Below are 16,749 nucleotides of genomic sequence, written 5' to 3'. Positions count from 1 at the left end.
ACGGGACTCGAATTGGGTTCCCGGTTTGTGAGTTAGAGCCAGATTTTGGTATATACAAACTAGTTTCTTAAGAAACTTAGAATTTGAGGTATTAATGACCCAAAATCACCAAATGGCGTTGGATCAGCATGGAACTTGGCACACACGACCACCTTGGCACGAGAGACTTGTGGGAGAAGACAGGGCTCGAATCAGGTTCCCGGTTTGGGAGTTAGAGTCGGATATCAGTCTAGACAAACTAGTTTCTTAAGAAATTTAGAATTTGAGGTGTTAACGCCCCAAAATCACCAAACGGCGTCGGATTAGCACGAAACTTGGCACACATGGCCATCTTGGCACGAGAGACTTGTGGGAGAAGACGGGACTTGAATCGGGTTCCCGATTTGAGAGTTAGAGCCGAATTTCACTCTAGACAGACTAGTTTCTTAAGAAACTTAGAATTCGAGGTGTTAATACCCCAAATCACCAAACAACATCAGATTAGCACGAAACTTGGCACACACAACTGCCTTGGCATGAGAGGCTTGTAGGAGAAGACGGGACTCGAATCATGTTTTCGGTTTGGGAGTTAGTGCCGGATTTCACTCTAGGCAAATTAGTTCTTTAAGAAACTTAGAATTCGAGGTGTTAAAGCCCCAAAATCACCAAACGGCGTCGGATTAGGACGAAACTTGGCACAAACGCCTGCCTAGGCACAGGAAACTTGTGGGAGAAGACGGAACTCGAATCGGGTTCCCTGTTTGGGAGTTAGAGTCGGATTTCGATACAGGCAAAATTATTTACTTAATTATCTTTGTAATTGTATAGTAGTTAAATTTTTATGTTTTTTTGTAATTAACATATTAACATATAATTTTATTGTCATTAATCATTTTTATTTTTTGTTTTCAGATATTTCCGAAGTAAGAGTTTGCTTCTTTTGGATTTCTTGCTTGTGAAGAATGTGACTAATTTTTGTTTTTGTACTACGGAGAATGATGAGGAAAACTTTTAATTTTGGTTTATGTTATTTTGAATTATGAACAACATTATGTATTTAAACATTATATATGTATTATGGAATATTATGTAGTGGGGTAATTTTGTTGATGTATAGTTATGAATGCAAGAATATTTTCATTATAGAGAAATTGTTATTTCTATACAAGAATTTTTATATTATTATGCAATTATTAGTTTTCTTTTTCAATTGTTTTTCATTTAATACAGGTACTTTTAATATTTTAAATAATTTTATTGCAGTTTATTTATTTTATTTTATTTTTTTTGGCGACGGCACCACACTGTCGCAAAAAAATAATTTTTTTTTATTTTTAATAATTATTGCATGTTTTTTTTTTTTTTTGTGACGGCACCACACCGTCGCAAAAAACCAAAACATTTTTTTGGGTGAAATATTCAATGTCGTCGCAAAAAAAAAAAGAAAAAAATTGCGACAGAAATTTTTGCCGTCTCAAATAAAACTTTTAGCGACGGTAAAAATAGTGCCGTCGCAAAAGGTCTCCATTTTTTTAGATATTATAGGCGATAGTAAAATGCCGTAGCAAAAAAAAGGCAACGGCATGATGTTGTCGCTGAAACGTTTTTGCAACGCCCTCTGTTGTGACTCCCCCTTTGCCGTCACTAAAAGTTTTTTGAGACGACATTAGGAGTATTAGCGACGGCATTTTGCCATCGCAAAAACTTGAAATTTTTGTAGTGATGATTCATTCTCATTTGTTCTTTCATGAAATCATCAAGTCTAAACCAAATTACAAAATAATTCGTGAGTGTTCTTGAGTGAATCGTGGATTCGGCATCTCAATTGTGAAGGCAGATGTCCACGGATTGATGGATAGAGGTTGAGTTACTTGTAAGTCTCGAGCAAGCGTGAGTGCCTGGATTGGCCATTGTAAGAAATCTCTTGTATTACTCTTCTTCATAGTAGATTGTTATTGTGGCTGAGGGCCCGTGATTTTTTAATCACATGTTGGTGGATTCCAACTGTGATTTTTTCACGTAAAAATTATGTTTTGTTTGCTCTTTGTTCTTTCTTTTATTGTTGAGCTTGATTGGTTTGAAACTCTTAATCAATAATCACAAGATCATGGGACTATACTTTTTCATCTTTCTATTACACAGGATCAAAGACACTGAGATATAATGGAGTGGCTGAAAAGTGAACAAGAATAATGTATACTTGCTTTTTTGGGGTTATTTATTTATTATTACCAATTCAATTATTAAATTTAACACAACAATTACTAATATAATATGACTCAAAACCATTAATATAAAGAATCACAATCACAGTTGTTGTAACAGTAAAAAGCACCCATGTCATTCCTTGGATAATAAAAGTCCGCAAAAGAATCTCAACAAAGTTTGTGTTCTTTTTTCACACAATAGAATTATAATTTTATTTTTTCACATAATTTATGAGTTTGGTTTTTTGCTCTTGTGGAAAAAATAGAAAACAAATTTCCTGTTTTTTCATGGTTATTTCTATAATTGCATTCGAAATAACTTTTTAATTGACGCATCTTGAGTGAAAATAATAATCAAGATAAAGAAATTCTTGTATTATTCAGAAATTTAATGAAGATTAAGATTTTGTAATTTCTATAACGTTTACATAAAGTAATGCGAATGATAGACAAGCTTGTAAATATGAACATAGTTAAGATGCAATCAACCTAAAATGATATCATTTCTCCACCATTTTAATTTTACTCTCAAAATTTTATTTAATTAATCCATTTTTATTACTTTCATTAGCTTTGTTTGTAGTCGTTTTAAATAATATATATATTTATATATATATATATATATAAATTGTGTAAGTTATATAAGTTATCAGAACATTTAGTAAGTATACAGGTTAATATATAAATTATATAAGATAAGAAATAAAGTCATGTAGGTTCCGGCCGGCCTTCAACTTTCCGGAGCTCTAAGCAAATTTTGAAGTTGGGTTTGTTGATGAAATAGTAAAAATTCATATAATTTTTAATTTTTTTTTATATAATTACAAAATTTTAGTTATATAGACTAGAATATCAAGAAATTATTACAGACTGAAAAAAAATAAAATTAGTTTTGTTGCTTCATAATTTAGCAAAATTCAGTTTATAGAAAAACAAAAAAAAATATATAAAGCTATAATACCAAAGACAATTGATTCAAATGTAGCAAAAAGATTAATTAAACAGAGTCACAATAGAACCTGGTATAAAAAATATGAAATATGAAAAATTTGAAGCAACTTAGCAAGCATAACTCGTATTAACTATCTATAACTCTTGATTTCAAGTGGACTACTAAAAATTACAAGATTAAATCTGAAATAACAAGCTAAAACAAAATGGATCAGTAAATAAGATATGAAAATCACAAATTCAAAATGAAAAATCTTAATTAAAAGATTAAGGCCAAATTTGGGAAGACTAAATAAGTGCACTTTTTGACTTTTTATGAAATATGGGTTGAATTTGGGTTGGGTTTGAAGTGATGTGTTAGAGAGGTGATGTGACTTAAATAAGATGATGTGACTTAAATAGGATAATGACTTTTTGACTTTTTGAATTTTTTGGAGGATACCAAACTTGGCCTAAATATTTATATTTACCGTATCTTGACTTTTGCTGGGATACATTTGCTTCAATGATTAGAATCACAAAAGTTGAGTCTTGGTCTTTAAAAAAATAAGAAATTTGAATTATAGAAAAGTAAAGGTTCCAAACTGATTTCTCCATATTATTCACTGGCAAAAGCACAAAGAGGAAGAAGAATGTAGAATATTGCATATTGTTGACAGTGGGCCTCTTTCATTTCTTTCAGTTGCTGAGAATGTTTGTTGGGCCTTTACTTTAGTTTGGGCCTTTTTAATTTAATTATGAATATTTTTGTTTTGTGCCATGTATAAGTGCTCCAAATATTTGGGGCCACTAAATTTGGGCTATTTTTTTTGTGCCCTGGTGTTTTGGTTCAATTGTTTTTTTTAAGTCTTTTCTAAGCATGGCAAGGCAAATACAATAGCGTTTTTCATTTTGTTTTTGTTTTTCTAAAAAATAACGCAAGGTGTTTTCATTATAAATGGGAACATAATCCTAACTAGATAATTCAAGCCATAATGTTATGAAAATTATATCTATGTATTATATTTTATTTGTCATTTATGTGTTATTATTAATGGGATTAACTATTCATATTGTTGGTTTTTTGACTTTCGAAGGTTATTATTGTAAATGCGAGCGTGCCAGCAAGGATCAATCAGTCCTTACAGAAAATTAATTGCCAACCAATTATCAGACGATTGCGTTTTAGTTCTTTCAGCCTCAATGAAGAGGACTTTTACTGGTGGCTTGATTTAGGAGAATTAAACAAAATAACAATTAAATGAAGAACAATTGAAATATTTCATTAACATGAAAAAACTTACAATGATCCAAACTCAGCCTCGTAGAGGTTTACAGCAACAATCTACTTGAAACTACTCATATGAACGAAATGCAGTGCAGGAATTTAAAGTACAGAAAATGTAAGACTGAAAATGTGAAACTGGAAAGAAAAATAAGTATAATAAGACTGGTTTTTTGGATCTAAGTCTGGGACTTTTTTCTGGGGCTTTCTCTGCTATTTATACTTCTCAAGGATGACCATTGAACTGCATTTTCAACCATCGAACTGCTCCTCCATGTTCGCTGATCATGTTGCCTTGTAATTAGCCCACTATGCCATCACTTGCAGTTAGACTTCCCTCCTAAATTTGAATTTAAATGTGAGTAACCGTTAAAGCCACATCACCTCGCCTATCTTTCTTGATCCACTGCTACTCAGATCTCGTAATAACCAATACTAACTGCCACGTGTACGATCAGGATCGAAGACTTGACTAGCCTTCCTGTATTACCCTTATTCAGTCACGCGTCGAATTGTAATTGGTTTGTACAAAATATGTAGCCAACATTACCCCCCGTCTTAGAACGTGCATGGGTTTTACGTTCTCCCAAAAATGCAACTGTCATCTATCATCTGCATTAAACTCTCCTTCAATCTTTTGAACACCCCCACCACCTTAGTATTTGAACAGACTAATACATTTTTTATGGCCTAATCAATTTTCCCCTCCATTGATCGAGCACACGAAGAGTCATATGATGATGTTGTTCTTCCTCGAAAGAACCTCCATGCATTAATTAGCCACATTTACCCACCTTTCTATATTCAGGTCATGGATGCCTTTGCAAATTATCAATCCTTGGACTTCAAACATATTGCCCTTAATCCTTCGATTAAGAAACTTACAAATATGGACATGAGAAGTTCTTCTTCTAAATCACCCTTGGACTACGAACAAACTGATCTCAATCCTTTGATTCAGAAAGTCGTAAATATGGACATGGGAAGTTCTTCTTCACAACCCTCTGCATGGGATAAGGCTGCAACTTCTTCCTCTTCTAGGGCTTCTGACTAGACAAGCTGGTCAAAACCTGAGGCCTGTGATTTGAGGAAATGAATCAACTATCACTTTGTCGAGTTTACTAACCCTTTAGAGTTTCATTCTTATGCGCGAAGCTCGGTGGTCTGTCCCTACGTTCCCATTGACCATCGACACAGTTTATAGGAGAATTTGCTTGTGGCATGGTATACATCCTCCATGCCTACAAAGATAGTGCACGCCGCCCGATGCCTAGAAGAGGCACAAGGGTACAATCCATCATTCTTAGCCCAGAAAACGAAGATTTGTTCTTCTGACTGGCTTGATTATATTAATGCCCTTGTTCCTTCTGCCCTTGCTCCATCTCTTGAAATAGAAGCATCCACACCTTCTCCTCCGCTAAATCCTTACTGGACAGAGAGACTGAGGCTTGTCTTCTTCGCGGATAAGGTCTTTCCACCTTACAAGCCTCCACCTTCCCCTAATCCAGCTGAGCGGAAGCAAGCTCAACTTCTGCTCGCTGCTTTCTCTCACTTGCCCTACAGTGTTCTTGAGGACGAAGTCCCTCTCAAGAACCTTAGATGGGCTTGTGATATTCTGACCCGGGGTCAAGTTCCCAATCCCCTCGCCCAAGTAGAGCTTCACATGTTTTTGGACCAACTTCCATTGCTTCTCCACTGGCATCGGACCTCTATGGCCACCACACAATCTTTAGACCAACTCTCATCCCTTCGAGTTTATGCCCAGTACGAAGAAGAGAACTTCATTGAAGAATTCGATGATTTCAAGAATAAAGATTCTGTTTACTGAGATGACTTGGATATAGACGAATTGGAACAAGAATTGAGAGAAACAACATTCGAAATAAAGGCTGAAGAGCTCTTTTACGAAGTGAGAGCATATCAACTCATGCAGCCAATGTTAGAATAAATAGAGGATAGAATAAAGAAAGAACAGAAATTTATTGATCATAGTTGGACCAAATTTCATGATCTTGTTATTTATTGTATTCCTTACTTTTATGAACTTGAATTTGTACCCAAAGAGGGCCATTCAATGTAATTGCTTTTGCTTTAATACAACTAAAACTTTTCTCTTTATTTGGCATTGTTTGATCTTGTCTCCATTTGTCTTTAAAAGCAAATTCAGGGCTTCGAACTGAACAATCTTATCCTTTGAATCTGGACTCAATTGTTTAAAATGAAACATTAAAAACCAACATGAACTTTTCCAATTTATGAAATAATAGTTGACAATTTTTGTTGATTTTCATTTAGAATCAGTGCTTCGAATTCGACAGTCCTACCCCTTAAAGTTTATTTCGATCATAACCAACATATGGTTATGGTCAATATGATCAATCAGTTTTAAATTGACCATTTTCCCCTAGAATAACAGCCCATACTTAAAAATATGAAACCTCCTTTTTAGGGCTGCACTGTTTTAGTCTAGAAAGAGAATCTTTCTTAAATATATATAAACCAATTATTGGTTTTGATGTTTCAAATAGCAATTCCTATCCTTAAGGGATCTCAAGTCTTGCTTCGAAGGACATTACTTTCATTGAGAAAGCTAAAACAGGTCTTTAATCCCTTCGAATTAAACGAATACTTGAACATTCTTACGTCCATAAGTATGAAATGTACTTCGAAGCTGACTTCTTAGTTTCGAAGCCGTTTATTATTTGAATTTTGGCGCCAAAATCTGGTTTCGAAGCCAAATACTATACTTCGAAGCTGGCTTCAACATCTGGGATGTGTTTTTCCCTCTAAAAGTATCAATATTGAAGGAAGCTCTTCGTATTTGTACTTTTAGTACTTCACGAATTACGCGATATATCTTCCGGACACAAAGGTTTTTTAAAACCCTTTTTATTTCGTGTTCTGAAATCACTTGCTCGCTCAAAACACAAACCCTTTTTCCTTTGTTAATCCCCTCTTCCTTGCCTCTTCCTTGCTGCTTGCTACCAATGGACTCTTCTTCTTTGAAAGTGCTTGCTGGTGATCGTATAAGCCCAACAATGGCTTTGAGAAGATGTATTGATGAAGAGATCGTCAAGTTAACATCTGATGAGTCAAGCGCCATAGACGGCCGCCTCTTTGTTCCTCGTCACAGCAACAAACAAGAATACGTCTTGGGTCCCATCTTTCGAGAGGCTCCTGCTCAACTTCCAGCTTTATACCCTCGTCTGGAGGACCATTTTCTTCTCTACGAAGGAGGGCTCGACTGGGGAAATTGGAGGGTGACCCAACCTCATCGCTGCTGGCTGACATTGAGAGCTGAATGGGAAGAATGGTATGACAGAATTGTACCTGCGCGAGAAGACGACCTGCAAGAGCTCTGTATTCTCGATGCCCTCCGTTTTTCCAGGTTTATCATTCCTGAAGACCCTTTTTTGATTCCCGCTGTTCTTTGTTTTTGGAACATGGCTTTCAATTTTTTCCAATTTCGGTGTGACTTGATGGCTCCCACCGTTCTTGATATTTGCCATCTTTTAGGGCTTTCACTCCTTGGCTCTCTTCTCACTCCCAGCTATCCAGACCTTCCTATTAAGCTCTCCCTTCCACCCTTAAACTCCTTTTACAGTGATTTTGTAAAGGCCGAAAATAAAAAGGTAGGTCCCATGAGAGATAGAGAACTTTTTTCCTCTATTTTGTATTGGTTGTGCAAATTTCTCTTTTGTACACCATCTCAGAGGATTATGCCTGAGGTCGCTCCACATCACCTTACCTATCTTTGTCGATCCACTGCTATTCAGATCTCGTAATAACCAATACAAACTGCCACGTGTACGATCAGGATCGAAGACTTGACTAGCCTTCCTGTATTACCCTTATTCTGCCACGCGTCGAATTGTAATTGGCTTGTACAAAATATGTAGCCAACACATATATGTCAGTAACAATTAGCTTTTGTTCAGAATTTAACCAGCATACAAATGGTGTATTGAGATTTTTTTAGTTACATAAATAGAAGGGTGAACTACACTAACAGTCCGTGACTTGTCACTTTGGTCTCCTGTCTTTTTAATTATGATATATTTGATTATGAATTTTGACTCTCGTTTTAAATAAGAACAATTAAAGATATTATTGCTCAATTTTAAAAGTAAAGTCGTCAATTTGATAAAATATAAACTAATTTGATAAAAATAAATGTCAAAAAATTATTTAAGAATTTTTAAAAATTATTTCTACCACTCAAATATAAAAATGATAAATCTTTTACATTTTTATTTATTTTTTATTTTTTTTACCAAATAAATTTTTAGTATGTCTTTGTATGATGATCATGTAATGAGTGATTGTTTTAATTGATGTTTTTGTAACAAATGATTGCATTTGTTATTAACATATATTTTTTTTTGATAGTTATTAGGTAATGAATGGTTATTATACTTTTAATGCGTAATCAATATATTTAATATATAAAAAATTTCAATTTCAATTTTGGATTTTTTGATTTTTAATGGATTGGTTTAATAATAACATTAAAATTGTTGTCATATTTGACTTTTGAAATAATAAAAACTAAATTAATGAAAATAAATATATAAAAAAATATTTCTGCCCTCCCAAAAGATAAAATTATATGAAAATGATGTGTTTTTAATTTTTTTTACCAATTTAATTTTTATTTTCTTAAATTTTTTTTTCTGAAAATATATTCTAAAAATCAAATCAAACAAAATTGTATAGCCAAGAAAGTTATAACATTATTCATTAAAAAAATGCATTACATTTCAAATAGCATATAAGTTAATCAATACATAATAAATTATATGATAATTTTGTCCTTAAAATAGACTGTTTACAAATGAAACATCTTTAATTATCTTTATTTAGAACGATATTTAAATTTCAAAATCAAATATATCTCAATTGAAAAGTCAAGACTAAAATAATATAAGTCTCAAATTACGGTTATTAATTATACGAACTGTTAGGATAATTCGTCCTAAATAAAATTACTCAATAATTTGATAGTATAATTTTCCATTATTACCCTTAAGAATGAGAAGACAGTAATCACTAACAAGGGCATAAAGGACTTGACGAAATTTGCAGGTAGATATAAGCGTTGCCCTAAACAAACGGGTCTCTGTTTCTATCTCTCGGTCCAGGACATTGAGAAGCCTCACGAGGTATTCATTCCTCTCTCTGTTTGGGATATTTAGCTATCTGTTTATGAAAATCTGAGTTTAATTTCATAATATCTGTTTGTTCGTAATTATTATTATTAATTTTTTTTTTTTTTGGAACTAACTGTTTGTTTGATCTAGAGGTATTCTCTGTATGTTTACTCAATTTCAAAATTGATGATATATGTCAATTTCATGGGTTGAATTTGTGTTGTTAAATGTAGTAGACAATGTATATATATATTTTTAAAGTCTTTTCACATGTAAATTTGTGTTGATAATAGAAGACAACATTTTTAAATAAATTTATAATCCTTTAACAGCTTTGATTCCAACATGCCCATTTTTGTGTCCTACTGTGGCCAACCGCTTTTGGTTTTAACAGAGTAACCTTCACCTTATAGTTCAGAGAGAGAAAATAGCTAAACCCTAAACCCATCAAATTCCTGTTAATTTTATCAATGGAGTCACAAACTGAGTAAGGGCATTTGTTTGCATTGCATAATTAGGGATAGTAACAGTAATGACAATTTAGTTTTCCTGTTAGAAAGTTTCTGTTGCATTTTTTAAAAACTCTGGAGTGCAGTAGAGGAGGAATTATCATGTCTTCCAAGAATTCCAACTAGGCTGTGTGCCCTTCCAATTCTATTGGTTGCTGTATGCGATATATAGGAGAAAAAATAAGAAATAGTGGGTATGTATCCAATAAAATTATTAGGGTATACCACGTAGGATATGGGGCGGACCAATGTGATAATTTTTGACAGTAGAGGCACCCCAATGTATTTACCGAGATCATCCATTAGATGAATCTCCAACTTTAAACTGAGAGCTCTGGCTTAGCTCTCTCCACATTCTTGGAGATAAAAACTTTGGATTTAGCAAAAATTAATTCAAATTTTTTCATTGCTTGTCAACTAAATTGCCCAAGTGTGACAGGTGAAAAAGCTGAAAAAGTATGACATTGCTTCCGAATTTGTTGAGAACTCGTAAGCATTGAAATCTTAAAAACCCTTTAGTCCAAAAAAGTTGGGGTATCTTTCATATTCTTTGATATCTCACCTTCTTCATAACAAATAGTGCCTTAAATTGTAGTATAAGTTGGCTAACCGTGTTAACCAGTAAGTGCCATCGTCTGCTTCTCAAGAGGGATGTATGTGTTCACAATCTGTGGATTGGCAGAGGAGAACAGATTTGCCATCAATCTGCAGTTTAGTGTTTCCAAATTCTAATTGTTGATCCTCCCTGTTTGATGCTATGATTTTTGATTCATGACACAACAAACATGGCTGGGGGCACTAATATTTAGAAACAGCGATAGTTGTACCTCAGGCCTTTAAGTCGAGAGAAACTTGTCTCGCCATGCAGCTAGAACTCCCTTATTGTGTTTCTCCTACATTTTTCTTTGGTACTTGAGAAATCAACAAACTTTAATAAGATTGGAAAGACAAAGTCATATCTCATATGTTAAACTGATAATGCTTCTATACCTTTTCATCTTGACGTGTTCTAAAATTAAATATGTATAAGATAATTTATACAATAATGCTACAATGACCCCATTTTTTGTCATATTTGGTTTACCATGTTAGTTGTCATCACTATTTTGGTTTAATGGTCCCTTTATCCCATCACTTATGTTTGTTTCCAATACAGTGCTGCCATATCACACGGTAAACCAAATATGGTCATTGTATTGTAATTTTTAAGGAGTAATATGGTTCTATGTATGCTTGTGTAGGAGAGGGTTCAAGAAAAAGAATTGGAAAATTCGAAGATCTTCGAAGATCCTTGAAGAACAACTTCGAATTCTCTAGAATATGATGAGAGGCTTAGATTCTTCAATAATCTCAACTTAGGAACACAACAACAAAGGAGATGATGGAGATAAGAGATTGGGTGAAGAAGAAGGCAAAATGGCTAGAGAATAGAATAATGGCAAGGCTCTCCCATGGATCTCCCACTTTCACTCTCAAGGTTGATAATGGAGAAGGGAAATTAGTTCTTTCCCAAGAGTTAAAAATCTCCAAAATCCATCCCTTGTAAAGCTATGGGTGGGTGCTATTTATAGGCACCTCATGATGTAGGATGGAGCCCATGTGCAAGGCACATGGGGGATATTCTCTCTAACCACCTTGTCCGAGGAGGTGACCTCTCCGAGGAGGTGACTTCTCCGAGGAGGTGACTTCTCCGAGGATGAGAAAACCCCGAAGAGGAGATCAATCCCTCGGCGAACCCTTCTTCTTAGCCACACCTAACCAATGATCCCCAATCATCCCAAAGGGTCAGGGGTAGTCCCAGAGGACGTCCTGCCGCAAAAAAATATTGCCGAGTCTCATGGACCCCCCGGGGTCGTGCCACCTCGACCCGGGTATAGGCTAGTTTAACCGAAGAGTGAATTTATCTCCACTCACCGTCCTCGGGATCGGGTTCTTTGTTCGAACTCCATTACGCCCATGGTTCTGGTGCGTAGATCTCGGAAAGCTCCGAGCCCGCAAGTGTTCTGGGACTCATTAACGGAGCGACTTCTAGATTGCGTCTGAATCCGTTCGAAGCCAAGTGTTTAGGACCTCTAGGTTCGTGGATCCGAACCCTTTCGAGTCCGAGTGCCTCGGATCTCTAGGCTTGCTTAATACCCTTTCGAGTCCGGGCCCGAGTAAGTCTCTAGGTTCGTGGATCCGAACCCTTTCGAGGCTTAGAGCCATTCAGCCCGTTTGACGTAGATAAATCTAAGCCCACCAATCTTGGACTTGCGATAAATTCGGGCCCACTAATCTTGGGCTATTGGGCCTAAATAATTTAGTGGGCTTAAATTAGCTCCTCTTACAGCTTGTACTGATGCTCTCAGGGCACTCAATGCCTTAGCAATTTCCAAGTTGATCAATCTTGTGGTCTTCTTTTGTGTCAGCTCCATGACCTAGGTGATTATAGATCAATCCTAGAAATAAACAAACTAGTTCGGCATATCTTTACCATTCAAGTCAGCATTTCTTTTAGTGCATGTCTGAGCCATCTAGATTTGTGCATTAATTTCTTGTTGCATATGTTTGTTTCTACTCGTATGTTGCTCGCTTTGTGGTTCTGGTCACTATAGGATGCGTCTTCTAGACTGTAAAATTATTTATGTAAGCATGGCTTTCCCAAGGACCTACAAGCTATTTTACAATTTCCTTGGTTCTATGATTTGAATTATTAAAAGTGTTTTGCAAGAATTAACTGCTCATTTTTCATATTTTAATATGCTCATTTTCTTTTTCATATTTTGGCAATTTTTGATTTTGACTAATTAGAAATTAATTGAGGACTAAGTAATATGGTTTTCCCTAACCTTTTATATTATTATATTGTTTATTGCAGGAAATAGGGGTACTTTTTAATTTATTTTTAAACTCAAAGCCACCATGAGATTGGAAAAATGCTGGTTCTGCTCCTCTACTGTCTATCCTGGACATGGTATTCAGTTCGTTAGGAATGACGCGAAGGTAGTCTTATTTACATTTTGTACTCTGATTCTTGTTCTTGGATTATGTGATTTCAGTACACGGTGTTCAATAGTTTTTATTGTGACAAATCAGAAAATACAAAGAGAAATGCTGGACCCTTTGTTGGTTAGCCACCAAACATAATACTAAATAAAGGGTCTATAAACCTTACAAAGACTTGTAAAACCTTGGGAACTTTTGCAATATACTCAGGCTTGATCCAAATAAGCTTCTTAATTCTATAGGGAGCCAATTATAGTTTGTTAGCGTATTTTGAGTTTACATGGATGGATATAATAATGATTTCAAAAAAACAGTAATTGTTTAGTCTTTAATGTGTACCATAATGTGGCTAATGGTTAGTTTACTTTGAATTTCAAGTCTCATGCTAGCTGAACTCAAGTTGGTGTGCACTCGGGACCAACTGACATGTTAAATAAGTAAATTCTGCTATATAGCTTGAAGAAGACGGGCTTAAGGTCTGGCTACTTGTTAGGTTGCATATGGTCCTGACCAGGGTATAACACCTGTGTAATTGGTGGGTTTCTACTTGAATTTACAATTTGCGGAGATGGTTCTTGAGTATGGCTCTCATAAGTTGTTATAGAACAATATGGTGAACATGGTAATCAATGTGGCCCTGATAACCACTCGAAATGCAGATTTTCCGGTTTTGTAGATCTAAATGTCATAAGAACTTTAAGATGAAGAGGAATCCCCGTAAAGTTAAATGGACCAAGGCTTATAGGCGACTCCACGGAAAGGATATGACACAGGTAAAGAAGCCTGCTACGATTTTATTTACTGGTCTTGCACTCTTTTACCCGTAATACCATCCCTGTCTGATGTAAACTTTGGTGATGTCTTGTTCTCTTTCTTTTCCATATTCTACTTCATAGGATTCAACCTTTGAGTTTGAGCGGAAGCGAAATAGGCCAGAGAGATATGACAGGAATCTCACCGAGAACACGCTGAAGGCCATTAAGAAGATTGATAAAGTCAGAGTCGAAAGGGAGGCCAGACACATTGCAAAGAGGTCTTGTTCCTCTCTGTTGTGCTGTTATTTTGGCTTGAAGTTCATTTTAAGCTACCTTCTTAGTAGCATCTGTTGGAATATCTGGATGGAAAATGATTTACAAACAGAATTTTCCTACAAAAAATTCAACCAGAATGATGTGGCAGTGACAATGTTGAAATCACAAGTCATAATGCAGGATATACAGTTGGAAATAAAATGCCACATCTTTCTGTATAGATGTTACATACAGAATTTCTGTTTATAAATCATTACCCTATCTGGATTTCTTTTTTTGAGGATCAACAAATCAAATGATATTTCTGTTCCAAAATTTTCCTTTTCTTCTCTCTCTGAATCAAACTTTTTCTACAGGATGAAGGGAAAGAAATCCAAGGAGCAGAAGGAGGCGGCGAAGGAGTTGGATCATAGCATTCACATGGTCAAGGCTCCAGCAGCCTTCCTACAAGAACCTTCTCGGACCTTGCCAAAGATCACAGTCAAAGTTCCCCAACAGCAAGCGGAGGAAAATCGCATGGAGGAGTAATCTTGTTACTATGCGATGTTGTTGGGCTCGTGTTTTATGATTTGATAGTTTTTGGTCCTGTGTATCCAACAAAGGTTAGGGTTCTTGTGCGTATGTGGAGTAAAAAGGCTTTTTGTTCCTGTTTTCTTTTACATTTCAGCCCTGATTATCAAATAGTTCTGGATAGTTTTTCAGTGTATGGAGTGGGTTTTTTCTTTGTTGTACTTCGGAATCTAAACATACTTTTGAAGGTTACCGGAATGTTGTGAACTACCTTGAGATATTGGAACTTTGGAGACTTGTATGGCATAACCAAGTTCAGTATATGCTTTGGAGTCTTTTTGAGTTTGCCAATCTTGTTTTTGTTTCTCTTCCATTTATTTTAGTTCCTTGTGTTCAGTCTAGCTGATCAAGTGGATATGAAGATGGAGTAAAAGCCTGATTAGTTTTTTGAGGTAATTGAGTTGAATTCGAACCAATTCTGATGAATTTTGTGTTGAAACTTGCAAAATCATTGCTTGAATACTGTTGCTGACAACATGAATCTGAAAACTTTGAAATGAAGTGCTCAAATTATGTGTTCTTTTGAACACCGAACTTTTTTTTTTTTATTTATTTATAGAAATAACCAACTTCATATATATATATATATATATATATGTGTGTGTGTGTGTGTATATGTGTATTAAAAGACCATCAACACAACAAAATTAGCTACCTCCTTGCAGGGTAGCTTTTGCCGCAGTGTGTGTAGGCTTTACAATAGTTCGATGTACCTTCATAATACAGACATAGTCCATACACTTACATATATTACGTATATCATCTGTTAATGATATAGAGAGCCAGTCAATGGCAAAGCCTGATCACAAACTACTAATCAACCCTAGACAATCCGTTTGAATGATCACTATGATATTTCGGGCAACACACCATTGTAGTACCTCCAAACAGCCACAGGCTTCTGCTTGATGTGCAGATTATGCTTGAAATGAAAATGCTCTAGATGCCACCTGCCACCCATTTCTATTGACCACTACCCACGCAGCAGTCGCTTGTTTCGTCTCTTGTTTCCATGCACCATCAACCAGAAATTCTGCTAAAGTGGGATCTACACACCAAGAATTCGCATTAGATATAACAAAATAATTCAAATCACATCTTATCACCCTTTGATCATCAATTTGAAAATTCATATGAAGAAAATTGTCCACTCTCAAATTGTTAATCATAGTGATGGTGGAGAGTGGATCAATAATGTAATTATCAAAGGCCGCTTTATTCCTATGAACCCAAATTCCCCACAGAATTTTGATTGCTTCTATAATAACACTCTCATCTGGAGCTTTACGAAACCAAAACTCAATCCAATCTTCCACCATTAAGGCCCAATTTTGATCCAAACCACATCTGTTTAGAAAACGAGCACTGAAAGCACATATGTTCCAGCATCTCATCATATTTTCTACACCTTAGGCAAACAGAGTCTATCTTGATTCCTCTTTTTTGAATAGCTACCTTAACCGGTACAATAGGATGACTTAACTTCCACAAAAACATTATCCATTTTGCTGGAAATTTAAGACACCACAACTTTTTCCAATGCATATCTACCCTTGCTCTTCCCCTCCCATTTGTCCTGTCTAAACATTGACTACCAACGGCATATCCAGATTTTACACTATATTCCCCATTCTTACACTTATCCCAAATAACCTTATCAGGAACTTGAGACTTGGGAATATAAATATTAAGGATATGCTGGACCATATTTGTAGGAAAAATAGTTCTAACTGGAGGTTCCCTCCATTCTTTTTTCTCATCTATACTATTATAAAGTGAACACCTCTTATTTTTTTAAAAAAAGTTAAACAAAGAGATGGGAAGGTTTGAACCCATGACCATGGGTTTAAATATGAGGACTCATACCACTTAAGCTAAGTACACATTATAATATTAATTTCATTATTATTTTCTTTTATTTCTATTTATTTAAGAACACATTATAATATTAATTTTATTTTTATTTTCTTTTATTTCTATTTATTTAAATTGCACGCGCATCGCGTGTGCGCCGCCGCTAGTGATCTATTAAATGTGCAACCTTGAAGTCTTGAAATCTATTCCCCAAACAACACTATCAATTTGTTTCTAATCCCCAGAATC

General features: G+C 35.2%; 1 protein-coding gene across 2 annotated transcripts; it reads left to right on the top strand.

Annotated features, from left to right (window-relative positions):
* Positions 1 to 9,438: 9,438 nt before the first annotated feature.
* Positions 9,439 to 14,907, top strand: LOC114272375 (putative ribosome biogenesis protein RLP24). 2 transcript variants are annotated; one of them, XM_028214063.2, is made up of 5 exons: positions 9,439 to 9,563; positions 12,918 to 13,042; positions 13,705 to 13,818; positions 13,942 to 14,078; positions 14,433 to 14,907. In XM_028214063.2, exons 2-5 carry the CDS (start codon positions 12,962 to 12,964, stop codon positions 14,602 to 14,604), a joined length of 504 nt encoding a protein of 167 aa, XP_028069864.1. In that variant the 5' UTR covers positions 9,439 to 9,563; positions 12,918 to 12,961; the 3' UTR covers positions 14,605 to 14,907. The 2 variants fall into 2 exon arrangements, with proteins under 2 accessions (XP_028069864.1, XP_082762943.1); XM_082906817.1 differs by having other exon boundaries at positions 9,499 to 9,563; positions 13,424 to 13,818.
* The last annotated feature ends 1,842 nt before the right edge of the window (positions 14,908 to 16,749 follow it).

The sequence above is a fragment of the Camellia sinensis genome, chromosome 14 (assembly GCF_055761805.1).
Source record: "Camellia sinensis isolate YWXY chromosome 14, ASM5576180v1, whole genome shotgun sequence".
Lineage (NCBI taxonomy): Eukaryota > Viridiplantae > Streptophyta > Magnoliopsida > Ericales > Theaceae > Camellia > Camellia sinensis.
Note: the sequence above shows the minus strand (reverse complement) of the source record. Positions and strands in the feature narration are given on the sequence as shown.